General features: G+C 38.0%; 1 protein-coding gene across 1 annotated transcript in view; it reads left to right on the top strand.

Moving 5' to 3' along the window:
• The window catches only part of ATRNL1 (attractin like 1), a 579,923-nt gene that overhangs the window by 471,920 nt on the left and 87,416 nt on the right, over positions 1–20,587 (top strand). The window contains exon 28 of the mRNA XM_081075162.1: positions 14,538–14,652. Coding sequence (XP_080931288.1) covers positions 14,538–14,652 — 115 coding nt within the window. The remainder of the gene's footprint in view (positions 1–14,537; positions 14,653–20,587) is intronic.

Genomic DNA, 20,587 nt, shown 5'->3' with positions numbered 1-20,587 from the left:
TTTCTGAACTTTTTGACACCCATGTTCCTAAGTACTAGTATACCTGTCTGAATCCGTAACACTCAGCATCTCTCCTTTCGTGACTTAATTGCCTAATTATCTCATAATTGCCTAATTAGCTCTTGATCCTCAAACTCTTCCACTTTTCTTTAGGAACTCACAGTGTCATTAGGCAAACCCCTATATTTTCTTTACCTTTTTTTAAATTTATTGGCATGACAATGGTTAGTAAAATTACATAGGTTTCAAGTGTACAATTATATAATACATCATCTATATATCACATTGAGTGTTCACCACCAAGTCAGTTCTCTTTCCATCACCATATATTTGACCCCATTTACCCTCTTCTACCACCTCCCTCCCCACTTACCCTCTGGTGACCACTAAAACTATTGTTTGTGTCTATGAATTTTTGTTTCTTTATTTATTTGTCTTGTTCCTTTGTTGCTTTCAGTTTTATTTCCCACATATTAGTGACGTCAGATGGTTCTCAATTTTTTCTGTCTGACTAATTTCACTTAGCGCAATAATCTAAAGATCTATTTATGTTGTTGTAAATGGCACCATTTCATCTTTTCTTATGGCAGAGTAGTATTCCATTGTGTACATATACCATATCTTCTTTATCCAATCATCTATTGAAGGACACTTTGGTTGTTTCCATGTCTTGGCCACTGTGAATTAAAGCTGCAGTGAATATCCGAGCACGTGCTCAACCTCATCAAAGAAATGCAGAAAAAAACACAATGAGATATCTCCTAACACCAGTTAGGATGGCGATCATCAACAAATGCGTGTATTTTAAAACTTGTCACCAATTGGAATGTTCCCTTCACCTTTTTGCTCTAATTAAAACCTGAGGAGCCTACTTTCCCTCAGTTCTTTCAAGTGGCATGTCCCGTACCCCTTACACCATTAGACTTGGAGGCAGAGATGGGCTTTTCCAGTGCCTTCGAAGCTATGCCATCTTTGCCTCCAAATATTTGATTTTTTATCTTATTCTCTGACTCCTACCCTCTGTACTTTTAGCTTCCTAACTCTGCTAACCTTACTTCAAAAATTCTTTGATCTCCACTGGGACCTCCAACCCATAGATCCCACCATTTATTCAGTGGTGATCACCTCCCTCATGGTCTTAAGTTTCTCCTAGCCCTACTTTATATTTCCTTGTATACACCCTGAACAACCTTGCCTCCTTCTCACACTCTTATCACCTCTCATACTTACTCTAACCTTGGTTAAACCCAACGTGCCCAATTCTCTACTCCAATCCGACACCTAAGCAGCAAAATGAGGCTAGAAAAAAACAAAACCCAAGAGAGCAAACCCGTGTTTCAACTTTATACCCACAGCTTTGATAAATCCTACATTTCCTGAGTCCGATTGGTGTTCTTGCTGGTGCTTGAATGCACCATTCCCAGTCCTGCCTGAAGACCTTTGCCTTCCGAGCTACTTCTCCTTGGCTTCCAGATCTTCACACGTCATCACCCCTTTGCTTCCCTCAGGTCATGCTTAAAGTTCACTTCCTCTCAGAGGCCTTCCCTCAGAGTCCTCTCTAACATAGCACTGGTCATCACTCTCAGTCCCACTTAACATGCTAGAATATACTGCTTATCACTTATTTTTTCTTGTTACTATGTTACATATTTATTTGGTTTTTTTTGATCACCATTTTCCCTTCTATGAACAGGAAGGTGCTATCTGTCTTGTTCACTGCTTTATGCCTAATGACTGAAACAGTCCTACACAAAGTATATGCTTTAGAAAGTATCTGTAGGATGAATGAATTACTTTTGTCCAGCCCTATAAATTCTAAAGGAGCATGGTCATGCTCTTGAAAGTTCTTATCACATTCCTGTTCAGTTCTGTGCAGGTCAGAACCAGTCCAGAATATCTGCTTCTTTATTATTTTAGCCTAAGAAATGAAACTGTCAACTATTAAGTTATTAAGTTGGGTAATATGATCAGTTTCTACTTACTTTGAACAGAATGAGATTGACAGCAGACATGTAGCTAGTGTTAGATTTGGAATCCGTATTAGGAAAGCATTATCCTTGTTTGTTTGTTCTTTTCCTCTAAAGAAATCTACATTGTAGTACTACCATTTTGTTACCTCATACCACATTCTAATACATTCTGTCAGCTATCGATACTTAAGGTTATGAATTCTACTTTGGTAGGTATCTTCTTGCCTTACTGTGCTAGGAGGCCATCTTTGTCTTAAATATATTGCTGGAAACATTCCCCCAAAGGGTTTAGTTTGTAGCAGTTATTTTCACAACCAAATATGACTTAATCGTGTTCTGGGTTCAAAAAATTGTGTCATCTGGCTAACACTTAGATCATATGTTGGTATTTAGCACAGTGGCCAGTAATTGCTTTTTAGTTCAACTACTCTCTTTGCCCAAGGGAGTGCCCAATAAATCATAAGGGCTCAGTTAATAACAGTTGTCATTATTAAAGAAAGGGCACATAAATTTGCAGTTTACCGAAACAGCATGATTTAACAGGCAAAGAGAAGTAATCTCTGCCATTTCTGTGGGCTCTTTATAAAACCTTAGTGATATTAATTATCTCATTTTCCATTGTGTCTGCATGCAAAATAAGGATGACCATTCTCAGGAAGCTTCATGACTTAACGGAAAATGAGATACATTGAGTCATTTGAAAAAAAAACACGTGAAGGGTAAGCAGTACTTACTCAGTTCTTTAGACTATTGACCTAGCCATGGAGTTAGCACTGAGATCATCATTTTTGCCCTCCCACCCCCTGCTTTTTTTGAAGAGAAAAATCACCACCAGAGTTGCTAGGAAAATTAACAGGAAAAACAGAGTCCAGAAGAGCAAGCATTCTTATGGAAAGATTAGTGATGGCAATAATACAGCAGCTTTATAAAACCCCATGAGGAACAAAGGTGTCCATGTCTAATAACCTTATTTATACCATAACATATTGTATATGAGTCTGGCCAAAGTCACTTGCTCAGCTAACAAGGACATTTTTAATTAGAATTATGGGTACTATGGTGGGGCTGAGATGTGCTGCTCAGATCCCCCTTCAGGAATGAGCCTCTCATTTTCACAGCTCATAGCTGTGTCCCTCTCCAGGAATTTTCCTCTACTGAAAGAGGATGATTTACCCAATATTATGCCACCTCTCTGGGGACAGCCTACATCCATTGGGGCATCCAAAGGCTTGGCCTCTTGCCTTAACCACCTCCAAAGGACCACCCCACTCAGGCAGAGGCTTCTGTTGCAGTCACATCGCAGATTAACTTCTCTCTCTGCCCATCTGTGCTTCCATCACCCCACACAGATGTTGTTCCTGAGGGTACTTCCCAATACACCCCCTGCACACAAGTCTTGGAGTCTCAGAATCTGTTTCCTAGGAAACCTGACATACAACATATACTATGTCTCTAGTCTAAGACTATTTCCAATGTTATGAATGTCATGAATTTTACAGTGATCACAAAACTCCCATAACTAAGTGAATTTTCCCATTGACATTTGCCATGCTATGTGATATGTGGCTTATTTCTCAAATGAAAGTAGTTTGAATGCCCCCAAAATAGAGGCAATGCCCTGAGGGATTGGTATTAGTCACAGTTTCAGTATTATACTTCATGATCATTCCCAAAACAACAGAAAAAGATGGCAGCCAATCAATCCTCTCTGGCCATTGTGCTATAGGTCAGACTGTGACTCGGGAGACTATTATTTTCCTAGAGCAGCCGTAACAAATTACCACGAACTTAGTGGCTTAAAACAATAGAGATTTATCTTCTCACCACTCTGAAAGTTTTGGCAGGGTTGGTTCCTTCAGGCGGCCCTGAGGGAGAATTTGTTCCATGCCTCTCTCCCAGCTTCAGGTAGTTCCCAAAGACATTGGCATTTCTTGGCTTGTAGTTGTATCGCTCCAGTCTGCCTATCTCCACAAGGAATTTTCTTTTGTGTGTCACCACTGTATGACCTCTACTCCTTTTATAGGAACACCAGGTCCATCCTAATCCAGTATGCGTTGGTCTGAACTAATTCCATCTGCAAAGGCCCTATTTCTACATACGGTCTCCTCCTGGATAGGCATGAACTTTTGGGGGATACTATTCAACCCACTACAGAGACCAAGTGAGGAAACAAACAAGATCTGTTTCCTTGTTGATACCTTTATTTGTGCTATATATCTTTCAATTAACCTGCCGTCCTTTTTAAGGAAAACACAGTGAACCAGATGTGTGCATGGGGCATACCCATTGACAGAAAACTCCTGAAAGGCTAAGTCAATTCAATAATTAATAGGACCAAGAGGGAGTTGGTGAAGCAGCATAAGGAAAACCAGGGGATGGATCATTACACAGACTCTGGTCATTAATTAGTCATACTGAAAACAGATTTGAAGAGATGTTTTAGTCACTTTTATATACTTCGTTTTCTAAAGCAAGCTCTGATGAGGTAGTTGAATTAACACAATCAAATCATTTGAGGAAAAGGCCCAAAGAAATGCGGATATGTTTAGTTTGGTCACACAAGGAGCCCACCTATCTCAGGATATAGATGGGGCAGCAAGCCTGGATGTGGGTTCGAGAAACTGGGAGGGACCTGGATGACTGCATGAGGACCCCATGGTCCTGCTAACAGCATCCTTTGCCTGCTCTCCACTTCCCTGTCATTGTTTTCCCCTCCTAGTCCCCTTGATTAAAAGATTTAGGAAATTTTAATCTACCAAACAACAGAGAGCAACCTAGTAGGCAAAGAAAGAGGCTTCCCAGCCACACAGACACATAAAAGCACACGTAAGAAGCTTTTCTACGCATGTCCATCCATAAGATGGTTTTCTCTTTGCTGTCTAAGCAGAAAGTTCTTAGTAGAATATTTATCTTTTTTAATGGCTTTTCACCCTGAACCTTCCACCATTTGTATTGATCGGACATCATCTTCTCTACAAACTTAAGAGCTTGGTTCCAACTTTAATACACAGACTAGAATACTGGTCCAATACTTTGGAACCAAGTCTAAGGGAATGAAAAGACCCAGGAGGGAGAGATAAGAAAAGTCAGGACATACAAACCTCCCTTAATGCCCTACCACAATCTCCAAAACAAAGGAAGGGAACTATAAGGTGGAAACAAATAAAATGGCTCCTAGTCAATTGGTTTGGACTAACAAGGGTTGTATTTGCAAATTATTTGACCTAATAAACACCTACTTCTTGCCAGGCACTGTTAAATGCCTTATCCATATATTATACTTTATCCTCAGAGTAACCTTGCAAGATTAGTGTTATAAACTTGATTTTCCATATGAAGAAACTGAGGCATAGAAAAGCCAAATGATTTGCCCACGACCCCGTGAGATTGGAACCTGAGTCTGCTTCACATGCACGCAGTTAAGGCATTTGGGCCTGATGAAGTATTTTTAAACTTTACAGTAAAATTACTCCCAAGCACTATTTTCAAACTTCTTGAAATTGGAAAGGCTACTCTGCCCACACACTTCAAGAGACATAGGGGGATTGTCACAAACTGTCAAGAGATGTCTGTGGTCCATGGGATCGGTGATGTAGGTCATGGCACACTGATAGCAACAGGAAAGAAGATATTGGGGAGGATGAGAACACCTCTTGAGAAGAAAGTCTCTTCAGTCTTTGCATCATTGATGGGTTTTACAGAAAAGCGTTCATGTTATCCACTGGCAGCTGCATATCTTTTGGTTGCTTTTTTTTTTTTAAAGAGACAAATAAGCAAAAAGCAAGCTGGCATTGGTGACTTCTTAGGAAAAAAAAGAAAAGAAAAGGAATATAGCTATAATATACATATATAGTTATGTACGTATTCAAACAGACATTCGCAACTCCGTGTAGCTTCAGCATATTGTGAAAACTGGGATTCGGAGTGATATTCATGGGACAGCAAGAACAGTATTAAATTATGTTTAGCATATTATAGTCTGGTTGAGAAGCAAAGAAATGGGTATTTAAGAGATTCCACATTAATTTAAAAAATCCTAAAATAGCAGTCTTCATTCTTATAGGGTAGGTGTTCAGCTTTCTGGGAAAATTCTATTATCCAGAATGAGAAACCATAAGAGATCCAGGTAGATTTCACTGCATAGTAATTGCATACATGTGTTTGTAACACGTCAAATAAGCTCTTCATCCAGCATTTTGTCTATGCTTTTGTTATATAATAGGCTGCGATTGGTATAATAGTCATAGTAAAAAGTCATTTATTATGCCGGATCTATTAACATTTGATTTCTCATTAAGAATATTGCCATATCTGCACTTCTATTCTTTCTGCTGACAGTTACTTTTCACAGTGCTTCTTGATTTAGTTTTATGATTGAAGTTTCAGAAATGAGTGTTTTAATTTAATGTTCACTCAATGTAACAGCTTTGACCAATAGTTTAATAAGAGAACACTGTGAGTCCTTAAGATTGAAAGTTTGCTGGTGTCCACGTGAGACGATTTACACCACATCTTGAGGAAGTTGCAGAGACCCCCTGGGCACTTGTCAGGTGCCACCTGAACATCTAAGCATACCTTTCTGGAGCAGGTAGTGAAAACCCCAGCAATGGCCAGGAAGAGTGTGAAGGGGCTGGTGAGGGACCTGGTTTTCACAGAGGACCCCAGTGTTCCCTGTGGACTCTTCTCATGCCTCTCTACCAAATATTTCCTAGGCTCTGCCCACAGTCAGCTTCTAGCCATTTTCCAAAGAGCCATGTGCTTTTGCAGCTCCGTGTTCCTGCTTTTCCTCCCGCCAGAAATCTCCATCCTTCCTCATTCTCCTTGTACACTCCCGGTTGTCCTCTGCGAGGTAAAGTCCTTCCCCAGGAAAGCTCCTGGTCCCTTCCCTGCCTCCCTCCATTCCCACCCCCAAAGCTGCCAGCATCCTGTGAGCCTTTAGCTCTAAGTTAGTCCTCGCGGCAGTCAGCTGGACTGCCCGGAAAGAGGCTCCCGCAGGGGAGGCATTGGGCCCTGGGCGTCCTTCATCCCCTGCTGCCAGCAGGAGGCCAAGTACATCTACCTTTGAATTTAATTGGTCTAGCAGCTGCATTGCTAAGGTCACAGTTTGCACTAATGACATACAGTAAACGCGTTTGGAATGGACCAGCCAGGGAGTAAACACCATGCTCTTGATTTTCTGCCTTTTCTGCTGGTTTGTATCCATCTGCTATACATGAGCTTCTGTCATACCCTTTTGCCACAAAATTAAAGATTCACCTTGTGCATAATTTAGAAAAGACAAAACAAATACCCATTTATCCATGAGCTTTTTATAGAACACCACAGCCTTAGGTGCCAGGGAAAGTGCTCTGAGTAGCACACGGCCCTTGTGGTCCAGTCAGACTCCTTGATAAAAGCAGGGAACACACTTGGGAAAGATAGGCCGATGTTCAGTGGCAGTGTGGATGTGACATATGTGGGAGATTTGGCACTTCTGTCCTGAAAGCTGAATTTCTTAATACATTTCAAGCCATTAATAGAGATTTTAAAAATATGGTCCCTGCCCTCAAATTGCTTATTTTTGAGTTGAGAATATTCTTCAGATGGAACAAAAAATAGTTCTAAAGCAAAGTGGGAATTGGGCAGAATGGCATAATGATAATAGCTGATTTTTACCAAGTACTGTGTGCCACACTTTATACATATAAATATACATTGTATATATTGATACTAACTCCTTTGATCCTCATAATAACACCACAGGGAGGTATTGTTAGTTGCATTTTACAGACAAGAAACTTGAGGCACAGAGAGGTGAAGCAATTTGATCAAGGTCACCTTTAGATGGGTGAGAGGCAGGGCCGGCACCAGGCAGTGTTTGCTGAAGGTTGCTCTCTTAACCACTACATTACACCGCCTCTCGATGGTTACAATAGGAAAAATGAGTTACACCTACATTATTGAAATAGAGTAGAGAGAGGGGGTCCTGGAGTGGCCTAGGATGACCTGGGATGGCTTCTTGCAAGTTTTTAGCCTGATCTTGCAGAAATGGTCTGTGTTGGCAAGTAGTGTAGGTGGATGGAGTGGCCTGTACGGAAAAGCACAGGGTTGGGCTTACACATGATGGAAAGTCAACTGATTTGGCAGGCACATTTGTCTCTCACACTTAGCAGTACTTTTTGAGGTCAGGAAGGTAGCCCCAATTTTGAAATTAATACATGAAGTACGTGTAGTGGTTTGGTTGCTTTCTGCCCTGAGCTATCGAGAAAAGTATAGGTTGTTAAAAGCATAATTATGGCAATTATTTAATAGAGAATCTATTTCAAATTTTTTAAAAATACTATCAAGAATCAACTCTTAAAGATAATCTGTTCAAAGCCACCTCCTATTAATATTCACATGTATTAGCCAGCTCAGGGCAAAGCATGATTATGTATCTGAAAAAGCGATAGTATCCTCATTTTCTGGGACCTAAGTACCTATGAAAAAATAGGTCGTGAAATTCCAAACATCACAGTCTAGCCTCCCCAAGTCAGTGCCACATCATTAAACTTACAGCCAAACCCAGTTAAACTAGATATTATACTGTAGATATAAACCTTAAAACTGTGTGTACATGAGTGTATGTGTGTGCATGTGTGTGTGTGTTTGTGTGCAGTAAGAGATTTTGAACAGAAGTTGAACATGGAGACATTCCAACAAAGCCAAACATATTTGATATTATATGAAAATTAAGTTTACAGTCGGAATATCTTTGGAACCTCAGAAGCAGCGTGCTGATTCTGTGCATATTATGTTTTATTCCTTTACCTACTCCCACACGTAATACTCCATTCTCTTTGAATTTGCTTCTAACGCACTTTAAGGCTGGTTTTGAGAGCGTCCATCAGCTTAATGTCTTTTATTAATACGGAGTCTCCTAGCAAGTAAAGCCAGCTAATGTATTTTTCCCTTTATCGCTTCATGAAAAGCAAATAGTAAATAAGGAAAGGCTATGATACTCGTTTTTGTTTTTTCCCCACATCTAAACAAAAATCAAAGAATCTGTTTTTGCATTGTGGAGTCTTGGTATGTGTTGATCCTGTGGCATCAACATACTTGATTAGCTGTGAGCCAAACCATCAGGCTGACTTCATTCAACGCTCAGTAAATTAATTCTATTTTATTAATGTGACTAAAAACTAAATTTCCTATCAACATAAACATTCATTAAACTGCAAATACCAAGCCGTGCAAGCTGTTTTGAAAAAAGACTCATATTTATTTATAGATGGATTTTCATAAGAATAGCATTAAAAGTGTTTTAGCGGGGAAATGTTCGCGTGATTAATGTGCAGTTGTTTGCGTTTTTAATGTTTCACTCAGACATCAGATTAGTATTTGTGCATACTGTCAGACTTTGTTCTGTCCTTGTCAAAACACTTATTACTGCTGACAGGTATAACGTATCCACATTAATCGTTAATTCCTTGATTCAATTTTCTAATTGCTTTTTTGGCATGTGATGGTGGCCATTTACTCTTCTGTGATATATTCATCATGTGGTATAATAATGTGCTTTAAAAATTAGATATGCAATTTAAAATACCTGGACAAGAAAAAATTACTAAGTATTGAAAATTTCAAATTTCACTGTACTTAAACAAAGTGTTTGATATTGGTATGTCACACATTCTGAAGGGTGTCCATAAATCATAGTCACAGAATCTTAAAGACACCCTAAAAATTACCCAACCTATTTGTTCATTTTTCCAATTGGGGAAATTGACAGGAACATGCCCAGGGTCACACAACTAGCTAGTGGCAGAACTGGTCCTAGAACTCAGGGGTTCTGAACCCTGGTCAGAAATGGGGCAAGTATATGCATATCATTTTTATAACTAACATCTTTAATTGGGTTCCTACTATTAATAGCCAAGCTGAGAGAATGAGAGATTCCTTGGCTTCCTAAGCTATATTTTTTAGCAGTATCGTATAGTGGTTAAGAACCAAGTTACTAGAATCATGCCGATCTAAGTTCCAGTCCTGGATTTTCCCCTCACTAGCCGTGTTACCCTGAGAATATTATCTGATATCTCTAAATTTCAAATTCTTCATCTGTATAAAAAAGAAAATAACAATAATGCATGTAAAAGGCTTAGCATAGCACTTGGTACCTAGTAACTACTCAATAAATGTTAGCTAGTAATATTGTTCAGTGTTTTATTATCCCTTTAATATCTATAATTTGGATAAAATTGAGTCATGCCTATCAGTTATCTTACCATGTGACAATTTTATTTACTCTTTCATCCACTCATTTCCTTACCATGTGCAGAATGCACTCTAGTAGATGCTATAGGTAAGGCAAAGAAAAATGCAACATGATCCCTTCTTTGGAGGAGCAGGAATGTAATAGTGACATTATATACATAAATATATCAATACCTGTAATAAAAGATTAGGCAGGAGACATAAGTCTGCAAAAGGTGGCACAGGCACCATACTTAGGCATTTCAAAGAGAGAGGAAGTGAGTATAGGGTCAACAGAGATGAAAAAGAAACTGGACCTGCCATCAGCTTGTCCCAGGAAGATGATGGGACATTTACCCAAGTGTCATTCAAGGTAGAAAATGAAGAGGTTCATAAAAGTTATGATTAAAGAACTACAGAGGGAGAGACTAAATCCCCAGACCAGGGAAGGTTTCCTGGATGAGTTGGCTTTGAGGGTGTATGATTTTAGGAAAGTTGGAGACCTGTAGGAAGGATTTCCTAGACAATAGGAATATTATGAGAGAATAAGGTACAGGTTGTGGAAACTCTGGGCACAGCTGTTAAACAGTGAGCACTTACATTGACTAAAGCAGGGAACTTGTGCAAAACAGAAGATGAGATTTGATGAGTGGGGAGATGCAATAGCCTGGCAACCCTGAAATGCCATTTGAGACTCCAGTTTACAAAGAGCCGAAAGTGGCAGCCTCAGACCATTTTGGCCCATAGACATGTCCTTTGGACAGCAAAACTTTGGAGATTTAATGTCTTTCAAGAAATCTTGTACTTTCCAGTTCACTGCAGTACCCACTGGTTTTTATTGTATTATCCTAGAAGTTAAGACAGTCTTCTTACTTATTACTGGCAGGTACATAGTGGTTAAGCATACAGACTTAGAAGATAGACTACATTGTTCCAAATCCTGGTTTTATCACTTAGTAGGTCTGCAACCTTAGTTATGTTACTTAAATCTGTGACCTCCAGTTGCATCATTTGTAAAATGGGAATGGTCCCTACCTCGTGGGGTACGATTAAACCCATGTAAGCACATAGCATAGCACAAGGCACAACGTCAGCACTTATTAAATGTTAGCTATTGTCACTCACCTGCGCCTTGAAGAAATTTGAGTTTACAAGCCTTACTTTGGAACTACTAAAAGTTTCTGAGAACAGAAATGACATCTTTTTTTATCTTTTGAGTCCTAGAGTATTGCATTAAATCCTTCTGAAAATGTAATGATTATTCCAAGGACATCAGATAATTCCGTTAAATCATCACCTACTGGAGTTAGGGTTTTCAATGATGAGATCTAGTGTGATTTCTTCACTCACTGATTCACTCACTTTGAGAGGAAGGAACAAGCAAGAATCTTCCAAACATCCAGTGGTTCTTGTAGCAGTAGTTTCTCAAGATGGAACCAATGTAGCCTCACTTTTAGAACACTTATAAATTTTAAGAACTGTAATCTTGAAAATCCTTAGGAGTGTAGAAACTTTTCTGATAATTTTGATGTTTCTAACAGCTGAAAAACGGAAAGAGTTTAACATAGAATTGTTAGCCCCTCAAAACAAGAACTTGAAAATATGAGTACAATAGTTTTCAAAAGACTAGAGTGAATAAAACGAGTCTTTTAAAAAAGTGCTGCATGCTTAATGAACAATGACTGCTAATTACATAACTGTCAGTGATGTTTTCTGGCACGGTCGAACACCCGCTTCTTACAATACGACAAATATGAAAATGCCTTGAAGTAAATCACAGTTGCTGAGTGCTATGGGCAAACAAACCCATGCCTTATCTCTTTCAAAGGCAGCCATGGAAAGTGCATGATAAATTGCTTACTTCAGTAAGCATGTTATGTCATTGTGAAATGATTTGGGTTCATGGTTATATGTTTATCACTGACAAATATCAAGATGTCAGAAATATCATTTGTGGGGTTTTGCTATTTTCTGTTGCAAAATTCGAGTGCTAGAAAGTGTTCTTTTCATTTTTGATTAAAAATCTTTATTGAAAGTGAGATTTGTCACAAATTCTTTGGAAATAATTTTTTTAATTATGTGAATTCCTTCCAGAAGTGTCAAAGAGCTAAGCTAGTCACTAATATTTTAAATATAATGAATAATTCATATTTTTGCTAATCTCCTTTTATGAAAGTTTTATGGCCCAAAATAGACAAAGTTGTAAGCCAATTTGATTTTAAAATAGAATTGTAATCTCCTTTCATATGTCTTATCAATGTAAAGAAATTTCTGAAGTTTTCAGTACAATAGCAGTAGAATGAAGAGTGAAAAAATTATTTCAAGGACGATTTTATGGAAGTGGCTTTTAGGCAACATCATTCCTTCTCCATTGTCAGGATATGTCACTACACTGTCTTTATCTGTTGCTGCATCTCTCAAGTTTAAAATACTAAATCATTAAGTCATTTTCCACCTGAAATGTAGTTATTCTTTTACTAATTTTTCTCTTCAGTTGGTGCTTTTGGCATCAGCATTTCATATTTCAAACCTTTTTCTTCTATCATCGAAAAAAGGAGAAAGGTAGCCTGACAATAATATCCACTGATGTCCTCTCAAATTGTTTCTTGTTTTTCTAAATCCTCTAAACCAACAACCACTGTTTCTTAACTGTTTTTTGTTTGTCTGTAGTGTTTTGTTGTAATCATATAAGTCTTCTAATTTTTGTAATCAAATATTTTAACATGACTTTAGATATTTTGAATAGGGCCAATTATTGCACTCAGAGCTGAAAAACAACAACAGCAACAACGGGGAAAAAAACAAACAACACACACACACACACAAAAACAGCAAAGAAAACCTTTCCTGGTGGTAGAAATGATAGATTATTTCTTAGGTATATTAAAAGGGATTTTGGTACTTCTAATATATCACCATCATTTAAACCTAAATTCATTTTATTTTCGCTTAGTATGTTTTAACCAATTGACCTTTACATGTATTTTACATTTATTACATTAGAATAAATTTCAGTAGCTTTGAAATATGGTTCCAAACATTCATAGTATTTTTCTTTTAGCCTTGGAATATGACAAGCCTATTCTCTAAATATTTACCTCATTGGAGAATGTCTATGTACTTATGCTGATTTTGACTTAACATTTTCAAAAATAAGTCTGTTAAATTAAATGTAAGCTTTAAAGTGTAAAACCATAAATCATGTAACTTGATACAAGTATTGCAGCGTGGCCTACAGCATTTTCTCGGATGATTTTGGTGCCCTTTACTTTCAACATCATGGCCACTTTCACCTTTATATGGAAAACCCCCAAAATGTATCTGTATCAGGATAATTTTAAAACATGAGATTTATGTTGCTATAAAGAAGAAAACCTTTATAACCACATAAAACCATTGTCACCAGAAATTTCAGTCAAAGTTTTACATGAAAGAGGACATATTTTATCTTTAATGCCTCATTAAACTTTCCGGAAATGGTAGTATTCTACAACATCCCAGCTGAATGACTATGTATGTCTGTATGTCTTCAGAAAAGTTCAAATGTCATTAGTAATCATTTTTTACTACATAATTATTTTTAAAAAATAACTAAACCAGTGGTATGTTTTCTTCTATTTAATTTTCCCTTTATGCATAGATGTTGCTTTGATATGTCAACCATATCTCACCTGCATTTTTTAATTTTTTTAGTAAAATAGCCAAAACCACTATTTCTATACTAAAATGATGGAGAGAGTGAGATATCAGTGGTTTCCCGGGGTGAAAAGAGGGGGGTGGGATGAATAGGTGGATGAATAGGGCAGTGAAACTACTCTGTATAACACTACAATGATTTTACATGTCATTATACATTTGGCCAAGCCACCAAGAGTGAACTCTAATAGAAACTGTGGACTCTGGGAGATTATGGTGCGTCAGTGTAGGTTCATCAGTTGTGAGAAATGTCCCACTCTGGTGGGAATGTTGATAATGGGGAGGCTATTCATGTGTAGTTATATGGAAAATCTCCATACCTTTCTCTTTTGCTATGACCGTAAAACTTCTCAAAAATAAGTAAAGTTTATTAAAGAAAAAAATCAAGCTAACAATAGAACAAAGCAAAGAGTACTTTTCAATAATTATACAAATATGGGCCAATCTGTAACTCCCAAAGAAAAATATCTTCCAAATGCTAATGAGTACGACTACAAAAAAATACATATCACTACAGTAAAATATTTAAACTTTTAAAAAATGCAACATGGTGTGTCCCAACCACTGTGGATATACAGTTTAGCTGACTGAAGCGTAGATAAGACAAAAGTAAAATAGTCATGTCCAATGTGCAAATTTAAAGTGAGTTTTCTTTTTCAGGGGGCACCCAAACCAATAGCCATTGAGCCATGTGCTGGAAGCAGAGCTGCCGTTCTGACTGTGTTCCTGTGTCTGCCACGTGGGTCATCAGGGGCCCCGCCCCCTGGACAGTCAGGTAAGCTCTATGAGGATCTATCAGCAGTTAAGCCAAACATGTTCACTGAACACAAGAAATAAACCACCAAATAGCACAGAAAAAATATTTACGTGGTTCTAATTTAGAGTATTGTATAATTTTATTAAGATATGAACTCTTACCCACATAGCTAGATATCTCCATTGCTATAAATTCAAATTTTGCTGTGTTTCTTTTAGAAATACGTATGGAATATGTACGTGTGTTTGTATATAATATATGCATGTATGTACGTTCACACACACCCCTATTTGTTGTTATAATTACAGTGAGAAATCTCCCTAACAGGACAAACAATTTCGTGACCCTTTCCTCCCAGTATGTGTGTCATGTAGGATGCGAAATTACTAATTTGATTAGAAGTTTGCTTCATAAATATGGAAATAAATTAGGGAACTCACCTGCATGTTTAGCTGCGTCCGAGTATGATCGCTTGATACAACCATGTCAGTATGTTTCAGACATGTTTTTGTTGCCGGGAACCCTCTCCTTTTCCTCCGACTCTCCTTTTCCTACCTAAAAAGCATACTTTGAATTATGGGGTAACTAGATGCATCTTCTAAGGGGTCTTTTCATTGCTGTGATGTTGTCCCCATTGTAAACATGCTTATGTGGAACATAACTTGTAATTAAATCATAAACCATGCTTATTTCTTTCATTTGACATATCCTATTCCATCTGCTTACAATTTCTCATCTCTCTGCCTTCTGACTGTTCTAAACAACTCTTAGTGAAATGGATGCTTTTTGAGGGAAAGGGTGATTTCAAACCTATCTTTCTGTTCAATTCCTCCTTAAGCGTAAAATAAAGTGTGAAACATCTGGCAGGTTCTCAGTAACAGTAATTGATGATGAGCTTACCTCCCTGCTTATTTTGTCTTTTCTTGGTTCCCTAGTGAGCTTTGACCTTGTCCTTCACTTTCTTCATTTGTGTCCAGCCAGACACAAAAATGGAAGCTATACTTAAAAACTTAAGATATGCATGTAACAGAATTTTCCCCATCTGGGGACAGAGAGTTTCCATCAACTTTAGACTCCTCATTATGTTACCTGATGATACTTTGTTGCAGAAATTTCCACCCAAAGTTCATTTGTAGGCGTTTATTCAAACAGTAAACATCCTCCACACCTTCTCATGCATTGAGGGAATGCCTCCCTCTCCTTTCTGAACCACCAGCATAAATGGGATGCAGTAAGTAGAATAGCTTGGCACTGGTCAGATAAGATGATAATTATAGGTACTGTGCCCAGCTAATGGAAGTATTGTTTTAAGGCTGGGATGATGTCCAAAACAAACACTTCCCTAATGAAAACAAGTCTGTGTGATATACTCCAAGGTTCTTCTCGATCCCTGACAAGGTGACGTACTCATGGGCAGAATAAAGGCAACTGCCAACACTCTGTCCCTTTATCCTTTGAGATCTTTTTGACTGATTTGCAAGAGCCAAGTAGCCGTGTGGCCCATTACCATTACCTCAGCTGTGTTTTATTACAGATGCATTATGATTACTAACGATAATACTGTCTCAGCCTTACATAGGGCTCTACAGAGTGTTCTCCTATTTTTCACATTTTAGCCTCATGATGAGCCTCTGCGATAATATTGTAAAACTCACTTTATAAGTGAAGGAATGAGGTATACAAATCATCATATTTCTACATTCAGGAACAATTGGGAAATACTAGAGTATAGTGCAAAACAACAAAAATTACTCATTGTGAACATTCCAGGTAATTTTTTCTTTTTCTGATGATCTGTAGCAGAAAGCTTATTTCTCTATAATCTACAGCCATGTCTTCACAAAGCCATCCATTTGGGGGAGTACTGGAAGTGTCTACAGGATGGATACAAGTAGACAAAACCCTGAGCAAACTTAACTGTACTTTTTATAGATTGAATTATGTTGAATATCTGTGTGCATTATTCAGAATGAACTCGTTTTGTTTAAAAAAATGAATACATTTTTCTAGCTATCCTTATAGGAGTAGGAAGACTCTTTGATTCTGCTCCTGTAAAATACAATCTTATCTGCTGCCTGCAGTCTACTCTGAAATACATCAAAAACATATATGGATGGATAGATGGTAGGATGGGTAGATGGACAGATATGTCATAAAGCAAGTTAAGTAAATGTTAATGGTAGAATATTGTTGTTCGTTGTGAAATTTATTCCACTTGGGTAATGTTTGAAAATTGTTATAGTTCAACCCAATTAAAAAATGGGCAGAGGACTTGGGGAGACATTTCTCTAAGAAGGACATACAGAAGGCAAGAAGACATATGAAGAAATGCTCAACCTCACTAACCATCAGAGAAATGCAAATAAAAACCACAATGAGATACCACCTCACTCCAGTCAAAATGGCTATTATCAATAAATCAACAAACAACAAATGCTGGCGCGGATGTGGAGAAAAGGGAACGCTAGTGCACTGTTGGTGGGACTGCAGATTAGTGCAGCCACTATGGAAAACAGTATGGAGGTATCTCAGGAATCTGAAAATGGAACTACCCTATGATCCAGTAATTCCACTCCTAGGCATCTACCCGGAGAAATCCAAAACTCCAATTCAAAAATCTGTATGCACTCCTATGTTTATTGCAGCACTTTACACAATAGCCAAGATATGGAAACAACCAAAATGCCCATCGGTAGATGACTGGATTAAGAAGCTGTGGTACATTTATACAATGGAGTATTACGCAGCCATAAAGAAGAAAGAAATCTTATCATTTGCAGCAACATGGATGGATCTAGAGAACATTATGTTAAGTGAAATAAGTCAGAAAGAGAAAGACAAGTACCATATGATCTCACTTATATATGGAATCTAAAGAAAAGACTATGTGAATGAACTAATCAGAGTCAGTTTTGGGGACGCAGAGAAAAAACCGAGATTGGTTAGATGGGTGTGTGGGAGGGGGTTGGGGATAAGGGGAAAGGTGAAGGGATTTGGAAGCAGCTGGTAACCACAAGATGGCCTCAGGGTTTTTCTTTTGAAAATTAATTTGGGGAAGGTATTCTATAATGTTGTAAAGATTTTGTTGGGTATCCGATGGACATGCGTCCTATTTGGGAGACCACCTCAGGGATACTGTGGATACCTGATCATGGCATTGTACATCAGAAGCTAAACATTAATGAATGCCAACTATAATTTTATATATATAATGTGATGGTTCAGTGTGAGGTCGGAGGGATAGTGGATGGGGGGAGGGGGGTTCACAGTATGAGGGATATAAATGATGAACGTCTAAGTATTACCTTGTTTTGTACACCTGAAACTAATAAATAAATTAATTAATTAAAAAAAAATAAAAAATAAAATAAAATAAAATAAAACTACAAAACTTAAAAAAAAAAAAAAAAAAAAAAAAAAAGAAAATTGTTATAGTAAGATGAGAGAAACAAAACTAAAGTCTGAACTTCATTAGGAAAACAAATAGGCAGTGTCTGTAGGGAGACATTTTCTAATGTTCACATGTAGGTTTTCCCTAAACAGGTGAATTCAGACACCAATATACAAACTGACTTATTATTTTCACTCTTCATCAAGATGTTTGGTGTGTACACAGCCAATTAAAACTTAACATCTGTGTGCCTGTGCTTATCAGACGGTCCTGCATTTAGAAAGCAGTTCATAAATGCTTTGGAGGAGGAGGGGGAGAATAAGAGACCTGGAAAACATGACCTCAACCAACCCCTTCCATCTGTGAGCCTCAGTGAACAGCAATGAGCAACTGGACTGGGGTTAATTCATTGTTTCTCACATTGTCTCCTAGGAGCCTCCTCCAGTATTGGTGCAGAGTGAGTGGTTTGGGGGAGCAGAGAAGGAGATGGGGGAGGAGCTTCGTGGACAGGCTCCTGGCCCCACCCCCACTGTGTGAAGGATAGGGTGCCAGGAGTCTTCTCTCCGCTCATAGGTTTTATGTCTCCAAATGTTAGCATATCTATTCAGTGATTAATTAGCATTAATTATTAGATTAAAGGTCCTCTTGCAGTGCTTTGCCCAATCTCAAAAATTTTGATCAGGCCCTTTTTTGAAATGCAGCTTTCTAAATGTCAAGTGATGCTTTTCATCACACACTCTTCCTTACCATGAATAAGAACATTTAAGAGAAGGATGAGTTTACGGATATGGAGAAGGCGCCAGTATCTATGAGTGTGGTGGTTTTCACTCAGAAACTGAATTTTACCACTAAAAAATAAGTGACTCAGAAACATTCAGGTGCTAATTTTGGTCTTCTCTTTTCAGGAGCTGCTAGTATTTTTTTTTTTTTTAATTTAAAGTACAGCATTGTCTTTGGACTTTATTCTCTTTTCACCCTCAAATATTTCAGTACTACTTAGCAAGTAATAATTAGACATGGCCCTTTTAGCGTCTATGAAATTTGTGAAGTCCCTTCCATGGCCCTCATCTTAACAGAGGTCAAAAGAAAAATTGCAGATTCATCCTTGAAATTACTCCATGCATTAATCTTTTTTTTTTTTTTAATGTAATGAGTTTAAGTGTTTGTGAGCAATTTTCCTTCTAGGTGGCTTAGAAAAATAAAAGCAAAAATTATTAAATAAGTTTTTTGGCATTCCTGGAGCCAAGCTAATTAGTTTCCCTGCTTCCCAACCCTGTAAACCTGCTGCTTTATCCTGTCTGTTCTGTGAGCAACCACTGTCAACCATGCCAGATGCTCTTGGGTTAATGTGGGATTTCTGCTGTTGACATATGTACACTGTGCAGCCACTTTCTCTTCTGACCTCGAAGTGGTTGAAAAACTGATGTCCCCATGAAAAGTGGACACATCAAGTAACTCTGCTGCGTGACACTAACCAACCAAGCATGTCTCCAATCACCGTAAACAGCGAGGTCTCCAAGTGTTTTAGAATCACATTAAGATGAAATGTGGACAAAGCAAATAGAGCTCTTCAGAAGCATAAATTGAAAATGATAATGGCTGCTGTCATTTTGTGATGAAGGATTATGGATTGCATAGTTTATGGATTCTTACTAATAAGCAGCAGATTAACTTTTCTCAGTAGCCCAAGTGCCCACTGCCGAAAGGAGCTGTGTGCTTCAACTAAAAGGAGAATTTCGCCCTGGTCTTGCCTCATGCTTCACTGACTCTAACATTACCAAAAAGAATGCTGCTAGAAAGTCTAAGGTTTTCTGTTTTTCTTCATTATGCTGAGAAGTTTTGGCAGGATGACTAGAATATTTTGAAGAATCTAGAAATAATGTATAATGTTTACAATGATAGTCCACCCACGGTGTCATGGGTAATGATGACAAAAAGAGAACTTTGGTTTAATTAAATGAGAAGAGGTGAGAGAAAGAGAACTAGTAACTCAGAGCTTTGTATACGTTCATTATATGCTTTATATGCATCATATGCTTTATGTACATGTATGTTATGCTTTGTATACATATAGGTACTTTATATACATTCATTGGTCTAACCCTCTTATGTCTCTGAAAACTATCTGTTATTATTGCACTTCATATTTAAAAAAACAAACAAACAAAACAAAACAAAACAAAAAACCCTGAAACTCAGGAGAGTAAATGACTTGTCCGGGGCCAGTATGGCTAGTGAGTAAGTGAACCAGAATGGAAACCCAGGGCCACCTGGGTCCTCAGCCTGTGAGACTCTCCCTCATCACTGTGCTTCTCTGACTAAAGATACGGGGTACTCCAGATAGCCCTTATTCCTGAAAAGTCTTTCTATCCAGACTCAAAGAGGAAGGACTTGAAGGGTTCTGCTAAGCATTGGGCTTAAGGGACAAGAAGGATAGATTTATCTTTTCCGATGATTTAACTCCAGACATTTTGTGTAATGCGAACATGTGCATGGTAACTTCACATCTGCTAATGAAACTACAACTCAGCTTGTGTAGTAGCAGTGAGGGGCATGCAGTTA

The sequence above is a fragment of the Rhinolophus hipposideros genome (genome assembly GCF_964194185.1).
Source record: "Rhinolophus hipposideros genome assembly, chromosome: 15".
Lineage (NCBI taxonomy): Eukaryota > Metazoa > Chordata > Mammalia > Chiroptera > Rhinolophidae > Rhinolophus > Rhinolophus hipposideros.
The sequence above is the reverse complement of the archived record's forward strand: the minus strand, read 5'-3'. Positions and strand labels throughout refer to the sequence as shown.